The following is a 12,484-nucleotide window of genomic DNA, read 5'->3' on the forward strand; positions in this document are numbered from 1 at the left end:
CTATTTAAAGGGCCCAGGACTCCCCTGCTTCTACCGCCCCGACCCTTTAAATAACCCCCAGAGCCCTGGGGTAGCAGTGGCGGGGCTCCGGCGACTATTTAAAGGGCCCAGGGTAGTAGAGGCAGAGGGAGCCCCGGCCCTTTAAATAGCCCCCAGGGCCCCGCTGCTGCTACCCCAGGGCTCCGGCAGTGGGGCTCTGGCAGCAATTTAAAGGGCCTGGGGCTCCAGCTGCTGCTGGGAGCCCCAGGCCCTTTAAATTGCCGCCTGAGGAAGCCGGGCCACCCCGGTACGACGCACCGGCGCTTGCCGGTACCCCGTACCGGGGTGTACCGGCTTACTTTCACCTCTGGAGAGAACAAACAACTCGACATAAACTGTGACAAAAAAGGGCTAACGTGAGCCTTACATGTATAAACAGGGGAGTAGTGATTAGGGGTATGGAGGTGATTTTACCTTTGTTTGCAGCATTGGTGAGACCAAGACTGAAATACTGCACAACATTTAAAAAAGAATGGTGAAAAAATGGAGAGGTTGTAGAAAAGAGCCACAAAAATGATTTGAGGGCTGGAGAAAATACCTTCCAATGAGAGACTTAGAGCTCTCTCTGTTTAGCTTCGCAAAAAGATTCAGAGGTGACTTGATTACAGTGTACAGGTACTTTCACGGGGCAAAAATACTGAGTACTAAAGGGCTCTTTAATCAAGTGGGGAAAAGCATAACAAGAACCAGTGTCTGGAAGCTGAAGCCAGACAAACTCAAAAATTAGGCTCACGTTTTGAACAATGGGGTGATTAACCCTTGGAACAAACTACCAAGGGAAATGGTAGATTCTCTGGCTCTTGATGTCTTCAAGTCAAGAATTGGGTGCCTTTTGGGAAGGCATGCTTTAGCCAGACACAACTTATTGGGCTCAGTACGGGGTACTGGATGATATGTAATGGCCTGTGATATACAGGAGGTCCAACTAGGGGATGAAATGGTCCCTTCTGGCTTTAAAATCTCAATCTATGAAAATAATGGAACAACCTGTAACTCTCACCCATGGATTATTGCATTTCTTATGTGGTGTTATCTTGACTCTCGTATCTTAATATTTCCCATGTAACTGTAGCCCTTAGAACATCGATCAATTAACAGAAGAATTTTTGTTAAAATATTTTAACTATTTTATTTTAGAATAGAACCCGTATTTGACAAAGCATTAGGCAAGTCAAAATTTCAGACCAGGGCAGTTTTCTAATGAACTACAGCTCAGATTATCAAATGGATTTAGTTCAGACTTTGCAGGAACATTCCCCTTTGCCTTCAGGTAAAAATGGCAATTTTCAGTCCTCCCTGAGCTCCCTGTTGCATATGTGGAACATGGCCATTAAGCCACCATTATAGGAGAGTGAAACTCCTCTCCATGACCGGCCAGTTCTGCCAGCCAGTACAGAAGGGGGCAGAGCCATAGTTCTGCCTCCTTCCTGCTATAAACCCTTTCTGTATCCACGCAAGGGCCAGCCACAACCTGGTCCAGTGGGCTAGCAAGGGCCAGTAATGTGAACACCATTTATATGCCAGTCTTGGCTAACAGGACAGGAGAAGCCATAAGAGGAGATGTACTGCAGGGCAAAATGTGTAACTCCATTAAAGTACAAGGATACATTGTCTCTCGCTCATTTCCAGTTCAGTGAAGGCCAGTGCATTAGTGAAACTTGCAGCTTTGCTTCCAGTAGCTCTTGGCCTTGCTTTGTGCTCCTCTGTGTGGGATTTCTAATCTCAGAAGGGTTACTACTAGAACCATGGGGCAGCAGTTTGTAGCCTCAGGCCTTTCATAACAGGAACGGATGCGAACCTCAATACAACCAGCTAAGCAACCCCATTGCTCCCTCACTGCTGTGGCTCCCTCACTGCTATGGCTCCCCCAGATCTTAAAAGAGCTCTGGGGCTTTTCAAGTATTGAATCCCTCAACTTCCAGTGAATCCACACTCCAAGTTTGCTGGGTTTCCTAAAACCCCAGCATTAGCTTTGGAGCCGGGGCTTTAGCAGCACAGTGGGCTTTGGAGGATGTTGTCTAGGAATGCCACTACGGGGGGTTAGCAGAGAGGTTTCTGGGTCCTGCGGCTGGAGGGCTGGGGAAAGGCTACTTTGACTAGCGATTGAATTCTTCGCAGACCTGCCTGCTTGATGGGAAAGGAACCCAGCTGGCCACGCTTTGAGATGATTCACGCTGGTAGTGCAGAGAGAGCTCCATCTGACTCTCACTAGAATCAGTAGGAGTTCTGCTCTTCAGTGGGGACAAGATTGGGCCTTAAGTAGAAGAGAGGGCGTGGGGGTTTTGCCCAGACTATTCACCCATTCCCCAGGAGGGAATGAACAGCCATGGTTTGTGTTCAAAAATACACCCATGCCTAAGGCTGTATATGTGACTCATCCAATGCTGCCTCTTCCACAAGGCTATTGCTCATTAAGTCCTAGTCCTTGTCAGCTTTGCAGCTTACTATGAAATCGTTGCCCTCCAGAAGCCTTTTCTGTCACGGAGAGGCTGTACAGCACGCTTACACTGGCTGGCTGCAATTTTGGTTTTAATTTTGGTTTTCCTCTCTCGCCTCCCCCCACCAATATTCTGCCTGACTCACCGCCTTCAGTAGGACGCCTGGTCTAGGAGCAGATATGAATAGAAGACAGGAGGCCACCCGAAGGATGGACAGACTGACACCCTGCTGCCATGTGGCATTGGCAACATCCAGCGTAGCAGAAGTGGCACCCAGAACATTTGCACTTTTTTTAATGATTGGTTTGGTTTTTTTTGTTTTCTTTAATGCCATTATCTAATACTTTGGGGGAGGGGGAACGAGAGCATGACTTAAAAAAAAAAAAAAACCTTTGGACGGCTACTGACAACTTAAGTTTCTGAGTTCACAGGGACTCAAGAAGAAAGAGATTTTTATATACTGTATATAAATATATATGTAAATTGTACAGTTGTCTTGTACAGGGGTTGGAGTCACTGTTTGGTCCCTCCCCTCAATTTCATAGGCTGTTAGGGTTAAAGGGACACCTTGACTTCTGGAATCCAGTAATGCAGTGATGTCTGCAACCGATCCATCCTCTGGCCACAAATTGCTCTCTCTAGCACCTCCGTGTGCATAAAAGCAAGTGTATTGCCACAGCTTGTGCTCACAGATGTGCACTGGGGGTCCCAGTCGTGCAGTAGGCCAGCTGTTTCTTGGGAGTTACTGAATACACCCATCTGCCACTGGAGTTGAGGGCCCATTGCGGTGTGCAGGACTGGGCCTTTGGGAGAGCAGCGCTCCTTTCCATCAACGAACTGCAGATAAACGAGCAGGAATGGGTGCGAAGTTCAAACCTGAACCACGGGAGGCACAAAGATAGCTCCAGCAGCGGCTGCAGATTGGGTAGTGGTGAACAACAAACCTGTTGCCATCAGACAAGGAAAACATGTAGAGCAGATGCCATATCTTGGACATCTAGTGGCACCAAGGGCACAAGGAGGAGTGCCAACAGTAGGGAGACTCGGTATAGGCCCCAGTAGTGCCAGTGGAGAACAGGGAAGGCACAGAAATCCTGCATCTTCACGTATCACAAAGTGATCATAGAAATACCCTCTATTCATATATAAGAATAATACAGAGGAGAAAGCATGATGTAGCTCTGCTATGCTCCAGAAGCCCCCTGCAGTCTGCTTAGTGCTACAGGGGAGAGATGAGAGCACATATGTCAACAGCGAAAGATACAGCAGGAGGCCTGTCTCTAGGAGTCTAGTTTCATCTCTGTCGTTTTAGCCCAGGCTCATTAGGAAGGCACTGTTCATTACAACCTGAACAATAGCTGCTCGTACCACGGGTTCCTGTGCTTGCTGTGTGGGACTATCTTCCCATGCAGTAGTGTGAACTATCACAGTTCCCACCTCCCAGGAATCTCTATGTTCTGATGTCTCTAGTGTCAGCCGTAAGGACACACACTCTTAAAGCCGTGGCAATGGCTCAGCTTGAACAGGCTGCTGCGTTCAGAGATCACAGCGACCGTTTCAGCTGGTGGTGCCTTGGCCAAAGTTAGTGTCTTGTTCGTCTCAGTTAGACACACTTGTAAAATCTGTGGAGGGACAGAATCAGCCAGGTCTGTGCATTAGACCGTGGGGTACATGGAGCATGATGGGAAGCAGCAGTACATTCCTGCTTTGTGCATCTCTAGCCTGTTTGACCATGTGCACGTTCTGGGGAGGGCATTATTTACAACAGCCTCTCAGATGTCAGACACGTCACGCTCTCCTGCCACTCCGATTTGGACTGCAACCTTTGTACTCCGCTTTCGTACACGCATTCTCTATCTAAACTAGGGTTGCCAACCCTCCAGGATTGTCCTGGAGTCTCCAGGAATTAAAGATTGATCTTTAATTAAAGATTGTCATGTGATGAAACCTCCAGGAATTCATCCAACTGAAACTGGCAACTCCCTACTACCTGCTGTCTGCATTCTGCTGCAGTAGGGGGAGCAGCTCTCTGGTGACATTGTTATCCATGTACTTTGGCTGTTTTGCTCGCAACGGGGCTGCTGTGTTATTGCATATAATGTGCTGAATGGGATTCACTCTCTTTCTCACTTGTACACACGCAATGTGTAATCTACTCTCAGGCTAATGAGAAATGGTAGCCAGGCACCAATTTGTACAGTGTTCGTGTGATCTGGGTTTGAAACTAATCCTTATTTGGACGGTGGCAAAGCTATACGTGCAATACCATGGAGGTGTCCTGAAATGGATACTGCTGCTAGTGCCAGGCATCGTGCCATGCTGTTGTAGGGTGACCCCAGAACATTGCTTCACAGCAGCATTGCATCGTGGCAGAGAGGCCTTGCATCATGCTGGGCTGCGTGGCTTTGCGACATGGTGTTGTGACGTAGCACACTCACAGGGTGCTGCTGTTACATCGCTTGGTGACAACAGTGTGTGTGCTGAACGTGCATCACAACACAGCAAGCTCACACCACACTGTTCACTAATTAAATATTCAGAGGGGGCAGGGCTCGATTGCAAAAATAAATTGCTCATTGGATTCCAGAGCTTGGGACCTTCTGGATGAGAGCAGGATTGAAGCTGGGTTAAAGTGTTTGGTCTGGGTTAAAAAAATCAACAACCACAAACTCATGACAAGTGTCTCCCTGAAGCACAAATCTCACAAACCCACCATAAAGAAGAACGGTTGTCTTTAGTGAACAGCAGCACCCGCTGCTGGCTTCTCATTGTAAATTACATACATTGTATGTGCTCTTCTGGCTTTTCCTTTTTATACTTTGGGGCAGGGGGTATGTGTGCGTTGAAACGATTTGGTTTAGTGTATAATGAGAAATGTCAGTTTCCTCCTCTAATCCTGTTGTGGGAGTGAAGAATGAACCCAACTTTGTAAAAACTCCTTTTCTTTGTATACTAGTTTTAGGAATGCTAAGCACTGGCTGCTGTTTTCACTTAGTCACAGGCAGCACAAGCAGAAGGTTGGATGCCAGAGTGGGCTCTCTCGTATGGTCTCTGAGAGCAGCAAATCTTCAGCAGCAGAAGTGGGCTGGTAGAGGTGGTCTCTGCCTGTTCGCTCAGGGCAGTAAACCCCCCTAAATCCAGCCTTGGGGGCTGACACTCTAAGACTCATTGCATCTTTTCTGCTGGAAACTTTAAGTCAGTGAGCTCATATTGCCTATTGCCATGTAAACCCTTCTGCAACCTTTGTCCTGCTGTCAGCCCTGCCTCCCTTCTCTCTAAAGGATGCTTAAGAAACATACCACACCCACTGTCTGCAAGTTAATAGTCTGGGCGCCTCTTCAAGGAAGCCAAGCTATTATCTGCTTGTAGGGCCAGTCTCAAAACCTGTGGGGTCCTAGGTGAAATCTGCCAGGGGGTTGCCTTCTGGCCTGGTTCTGCTGATGGAATGGGAATCGAGCAGTACACTGCCTCCCCTTCCATTCCCGCTGGAGAATGAGTTGCTGGGTTTACATAGGGTCCCGAGCAGTTTCTCTCATGCTTTGTGCCTCACATTACTGTTTGTGCATGAGACTCTGAGTTATTCTGTGCAGCTGGACCATAATTACAGCATAAATGTGGTCTAGCTTTTTGTGTGTTGGACAGTCACACAGACTATCCTGGCCCTGTGGCATAAATCAGTCATTCAGTTGTCCATATCAAAACTGCACAGTGGCTGCAGCTCTCTGACAGTTCTCCCAGAACTGAAACTAGAAATGTTAGCAGCAAATCCTCCTGCAGCAGTGCTACAGTTCCCACCAGAGAACTGAGTGCCACCCCATCTGTTGGGAGGTAGAGCCGAGCACATCCTTCCCCAGCAGTAGCAGGCCAAATGCTGTTCTCATTTACACCACTGAAGTCCATCGGTCACACCGGTGTACACGAAAGCAGAACTTTGTGCATGTCTCACCCACCCTTGTGAATCCTTCTGAATATGTTCATGGCTTCTCTGCGTGAGTGCTGAAAACAGCCAGGACAAAGAAGAGGCCAAGGGCCCTACAGAGTAAGTCTACATCCAGCACTGGTCCTGTTGGAGGGGGAAGATCACCAGTGAAGTAAATTTGGTATTGTCTCCCGCAGCAGTTCTGTTGACAGCATTGTTCATTAGACTGAAAGACAGCTGGTTGGTTTTGGTTTTGTAATAAAATAGATAAACGTTGCTTTGGAGTCTTGTGGAGCTTTAATTTCTAGAGTTCATCCCCTTCCTCTGCATCTCACCCTGACAGTTGCCTAAGCAGAGCCCTGGGAAATGGGCAGTTTCTGTTCACAGTGGTCCACGCCAATCCTTAGTTAAGTCTGGTCCACATGGGGTGAGCCCCACACGTCACTTCAGGGCTGCCCAGAGGATTCAGGGGGCCTGGGGCAAAGCAATTTTGGGGGCCCCTTCCATAAAAAAAAGTTGCAATACTATAGAATACTATATTCGCGTGGGGGCCCCTGTGGGGCCTGGGGCAAATTGCCCCACTTGCCCCCCCCCCCCCCCGGCGGCCCTGCGTCACTTTCACACCCAGGAGCTCAAAGTGAAACTTGGACAAAAGCAGCCCCTTGAATCAGCCCAGGATCACTCAAAGGCAGTGACGCCTCAACAAGGAAGCTGGGTTGAGCTTTGCTGCGTTTCACCCAGAGGTGGCGGCATTTCAGCTGTACTGGCTGTGTGGTTTGTAAAATCCCAGTACAGCTTTTCATGAGTGATGTACCCGAACACTTGGATGCTAATATCTAAACTGTATTCTTAACTTTATTCACCTAAATTTGGGTTATTGCTGATTATGTTCTATATGTACCATATGACCTTTAAAAAACAACTTTGTGGACAATCCAAGCACTATACCCAGATGTACAGACACACTTTTTTCAACCTGTGTATTATATAATTTTAACATTAGCTTTAATAAAATACTTTAGGCAAGGCACTATATAAGAATGTTTCCCTAGTGAACTGAACAGCAGAGCAAATACTGCCACCTACAGGTCATGGGCATTTTCAACAGTTACCAATGAAAAATGCTAGTGGTCTTTAAGGTGGTGTTCACGCATGCTTTCTCCTGCCTTTTGAAATGGCTGCACGTTCTCTCACTTCCCAGAAAGCATGTCGTGATTGTGACTAGTAATAACTTCCTGGCCATCCTCTTGTTAGGATCAGAGAATCCCCATCATCTCTTTCGGCACCCCAAACAGAATATTCAGGGCAGGTGCATTCAGACCATGTCCTTAGCAAAGTCTCTGCTGCAGGCTCCAGTACAGAGACAGGCCCGAGTTGTGAAGCTGGGATCTGAATTTTCCTAAGTGCAGGGTGGAACAGGGGATGAATAAACCCCACATTCATGTCTGCAACCGTCTCTAGTTCCTAGAAGGGCTTGGTAGAATGTTGGCTGTGAAATCCCAAACCATAGGAGTCACCTGGCCTCAGTTTTCATTCCACACACTCAGACAGGGAGTTAATCATGTGGCGATTCAAGCCCAGGAGTATTCTGCTTTTAAAAGCAGGCCATTGTTTCCCAGGTAAGGTATGAAGGTAAGACTTGTATTGAGGCTGGGGTCCCTGAACACCAATGGGAGGCCTGAAGAGAGAATTATTATTGAAGTAGTAGGTGTGTAGCAATGGCAGTTCTGTTACAGATTCAAAGCCGAGCACTAATGTCTATAAGAGCTGTAAGAATTTGCTGACGTGGTGTGAGTGAGCAACCACATTGATTTCAATAGATGTTAGGAGCTGAAATATCATTATGGATCTGACATAAGTTCTTTACCTGAATATTAAGGAAGGAATTAAAATGTTCAAAACTGACTAATAATTTTGTGAGCCTCTAGTTTTGGGTGCCCTTTAAAGGGTCCTGATTTTTCAGAGCGTGGGTGGTTGGCACTTTTGTAAAATCAGGCCCCTCTAAAGTGTCTCATTTTGGGCACCCAGAAATGGAGGCACCTAAATCACATGTCACTTTGGTAAATCTTGGCCGTAGGCTTGACAGCATGTCCCTCTAGTTACCATAATGAGATCAATGGCATAGTCCATGCCTATCCTAAAGCTACTGGTTCTATCTCTGCAACTTCAGACAGCCCTGAAGTAGGATCACATTGGGAAGCTTTTTCTCACAACCAAGGTTAGCAACTTAAATTAAAAAATAAATGTAATGTAAATCTGCAGAACCTGACGTGCTCAAGTGCCAATATTATGTAATGACAAATGTGTTTTTCTTCACTCTAACTGCAATCCCACTCAGTTTCTCTCTAGTTATAGACAGAAAAGGAACTACAAAGTGGACATCGTGGGGAGCAATCTTTCAATGAGTCCAAAGCAAATATGCTCAATTTATCAGTGAAAAGGATGATTTTTCTAACTGTCAGCTCTAGAAACTCCACCTGGGATCTGAAAGTGCAGCTGTGTTATTTCTGCCTCTGACATCACTACCTGTAATTACGACTGCCAAAGTCTAAATTTAGTTGACAGTTTAGCTGATGCTCCAAGAATCAGAATAGAATCCAGCTCTGTCTGTCAGGGCTGCTGTGGGTCTGCAAAGCAAACAGGAATAAAAATAGGCTGCTTACAGTACTCTTCCCAGCAGTGACATTTCCAGGAGCCCTTTCATTCAAATTTAATTTTTCTGGACTTTGAAATAAATAATAAAAATACATCATTGACCTCTTGGCCTCTCAAAGCCTAGGCCCTGTAATCAATTCCCAGGTGCAAAAAACAAACAGACAAAACCCCCAGACAAACTCCAAAAGCCTGTGTTAAACGAGAGAGATGGATGAGCAGAAGTCTCACAAATTACTTTGGAAAAAAACTTAAAAAAAAAATTTCTTTTAAAAAAAAAAAAAAAAAAAAACCCTCAGAAAATGTAGAATTATATTCCACCTAACAGGCACTGGAATGCATGCTTATGCACAGCTAGGCTATTCATGGAACCTTAACTTTGCCTTGCTCCACTAGCAATGTTCCTAGTAGGCCCGTGTCACCTGTTTTGTAAGCTGTGATGTTTTCTTATGCTCTTCTTTTGAATGAATTATTTTAAAGAACATTTTCATTTTGAAGGGGGTTAAGCCGCCCACGCCAATAGGCTGTGGCTAGCTTTAGTTCAGAAAAGCCTGGGGATTTGAAGAGTTTGGATATACAGTTAGCAGGAAGCGTGTATTACAGCACACGTATATACAGAGCCGGCAGCAAAAAACTAGGTTAACGCTGAGGTCAGGTTGCTTGGTGGTATGTTGTCCCCTTGCAGCATGTTGAGTTGAGCAAAACTCAAACTTCTGAAAACCAGGACGTGCACAGCATTTCCCTCTGTCAGCAAGGGCCCAGTACACCCCCATTAGCAAATGAACCTTTACTCTGCCAAACCCACAGCTGCTGAAATGTACAAGCTCTTCACCTCCTTTTTTACAGCCCATTCACTCTCACCCACAGGATTCCAGCTCACTCTATTAGGTTGTCTATGCCACCTCCTCTGTGTTCCCCTGGAGCTGATAGTAGCCAATAGGAATTATTTGAATACACTCCAGGTGCAATCAGTGTAGTAGGTGTATCTACACTAAATGGTGGAGGCAATAGCTGGGCCTGCTTGGTAAAGGCGTGTTTGCAATATGAGGGTGTGTGGGTTGCATCGACATGTGTGATAGCTGTGATTATATGATGAACTCTATGTTTTGCATCCTCCAGTGTGTGTGAGCAAAGGGAAGAGCTGCATGTTTACCTTCAGGTTCCAGTATGCAGAATTGTGTACATCACATAATAAGGAGGGCCCAAGAGGGTTATTACAAAGGGCATTATCTGTAGTGAGCTGGGATATGAGAGTAGTCTGAGCATTTACTATCTGCCTGTACTCCAGGTAGCGTGAGTGTGGTCAGTGTTAGGTGTAGCTGTACTGAATGGTAGATCTGTAGATTACTTTGAGGTGTGTGACAGAGCTGTGCCTGTGATGTGAGGAGATCTTATGTTTCCCCCTCTTCTGTGGTAGGAAAGGGAAGAGATGCATGTTCAGGACGCAGCATGCATCATTTCAGTGCAGAATTGTGGAGGCTATGCTGGTAGCAGGGCATAGGGCTTTTATTACCAAGGATATTGTCAGCAGTGACATGGACTCTCAGAGGATTCCAATGGTTAAGTGGAAGTGTAGATTTGAGCTGGTATCGTGTAAGTGTATGGGAGCTGAAAAAGGCTGGGAAGTGGTTCTTAAGCTGTACATATGTGGTATTCTTTCTGGGGAGTTGGCTATGAACGTGAGTGTTCGCCAAGTTCTGGACCCTCCTGAATCTTATAGTGCCAAGGGCCAGTGTGAGTAGTGCCTGTGTGCATATTGAGGCACTGCTCAAAGAGGATAAAGGGAAGGTGACATGGGCAATTTTCCTTCCCAACCCCTTTTAATTCTTTAATAGTATTAGCTGGAATCCCGTGGGTGAGCGTGAATGGTCTGTAGAAGGAGGGGAAGAGCTTGTACATTTCAGCAATGATGGGGTTGGCAGAGTAAAGGTATGTGTGTTAACAGGGCAGATTGGGGTATTGCTGAAAGAGGACAGAGTTAAGGGTGCATGGGCCATTTTAACTCTGCATTTCCTGATTTTCAGAAGTTTGTGTTTTGCTCAACTCAGTGTTCTTCAAGGGGACGATAGACCACCAAGCAGCCTTAACTCTGTGTTAATGTAGTTTCTTGCAATTTAATTTTCTAGGGTTTAAAAAAAACCCAGGAGACGATAATGATGTTGTTCGGAGTTAGCAGTCGTTTAGGCAGTTGTACTTATCTTGTCCTGCAAGTAGCGTACTTAGGGCTTGTCTACACTGGCAATTTACAGCACTGCAACTTTCTCACTCAGGGAGGTGAAAAAACACCCCCCTGAACGCAGCAAGTTTCAGTACTGTAAAGCGCCCATGTAGACCGTGCACCGGCGCTGGGAGCCAAGCCTCTCATGGAGGTGTGGGTTTTTTTGTTTTTTGTTTTTGTTTGTTTTTAAGAGCGCTGGGAGAGCTGCCGTGACTACACAAGCCATATTAAAGTGCTGCCAGTGTAGACTAGCCCTGAGCCAGCATGTGTCGCCCACCCCTCCAAACCCATCAACTATGCCTTACCAGCCCTGCTTCAGGACATCTCTCTAGTTACGCCCCGACCCATTCACTGCACATCCCCCAACCTGTCCCCTCCCCACTGCAAGCAGGGAACCAATCTCCCCAAAGCTTTCACGCCCTGGTCTACAAATGTTTCTATTGCAGTTACCTCCCATTCCTGTAATCAGTCACCTCCAGTTCCTGGAGCGAAGGACAATCATGTTACAGTGGCATAGTGTCTGGGTGCAGGATGGTTGAGATCCACTGGTCACTGGCAGAGTTGTGGAGCTGTAGGGGGTGTTGAGTGCACTGGCAGAGCTGCAGATTGTCAGGGTTCACTGGCAGAGCTGGAGAGTGCAATGGGCTGGCGTGCAGGGGGGTGGGGTGAGCTGGCAGAGCTCAAGGGTGCCATGCCTCCCTCACCTTACCACCCAACCTCTCTTTCTTCCTTTACCATCCCTTCCCATATATCCTCCTCCTTGCTGCAGCCCCAACCCCCCTCTCCCTATTCCCCCACTCCTTTGCCCCCTAATATGCCTCTCTTCCCAAGAAGCATTCACACATCTAATGCCCCACTCCCACATACTTTGATTACATCCCCTCCAAAATGAAATTGCCACCCATGACTCACAAATTGTAGCAACCTCCAGCCACTTAATCTAAAATGCCTTTTGTCTTAGGGGTTGTGATTAATTTATCTGTAGCTAGGTTAATTGAAGGGTGACTTCACACCCATCTCTCTCAAAGAGATCTGTGATTCATCCAGTCATTAGTACTTCTCAGTTTAACCATACAAGGCAGCAGAAGGAAAGTGGTTTGTTTAGGGCTCCTATAACTCAGGAAGCCTTTGGTCAAATGACGCCAAAGTTGAATCACTAACACTACCCCGCATCCCCATGAGGCACACCAGATTTCACCGCAATCTGGTTAATTGTAC

General features: G+C 46.6%; 1 protein-coding gene across 3 annotated transcripts in view; it reads left to right on the forward strand.

Moving 5' to 3' along the window:
• SMOC1 (SPARC related modular calcium binding 1) overlaps nucleotides 1–6,673 on the forward strand; it is a 184,529-nt gene extending 177,856 nt beyond the window's left edge. For 2 of the 3 annotated variants that reach the window (XM_026651224.1, XM_026651226.1), the window contains exon 13: nucleotides 2,632–6,673. In XM_026651224.1, coding sequence (XP_026507009.1) covers nucleotides 2,632–2,648 — 17 coding nt within the window. In that variant the 3' untranslated portion in view covers nucleotides 2,649–6,673. The remainder of the gene's footprint in view (nucleotides 1–2,631) is intronic. The other variant, XM_026651225.1, reaches the window with a different exon arrangement.
• The last annotated feature ends 5,811 nt before the right edge of the window (nucleotides 6,674–12,484 follow it).

Source organism: Terrapene carolina, unplaced genomic scaffold (assembly GCF_002925995.2).
Source record: "Terrapene carolina triunguis isolate 2854851 unplaced genomic scaffold, T_m_triunguis-2.0 Scaffold96, whole genome shotgun sequence".
NCBI lineage: Eukaryota > Metazoa > Chordata > Testudines > Emydidae > Terrapene > Terrapene triunguis.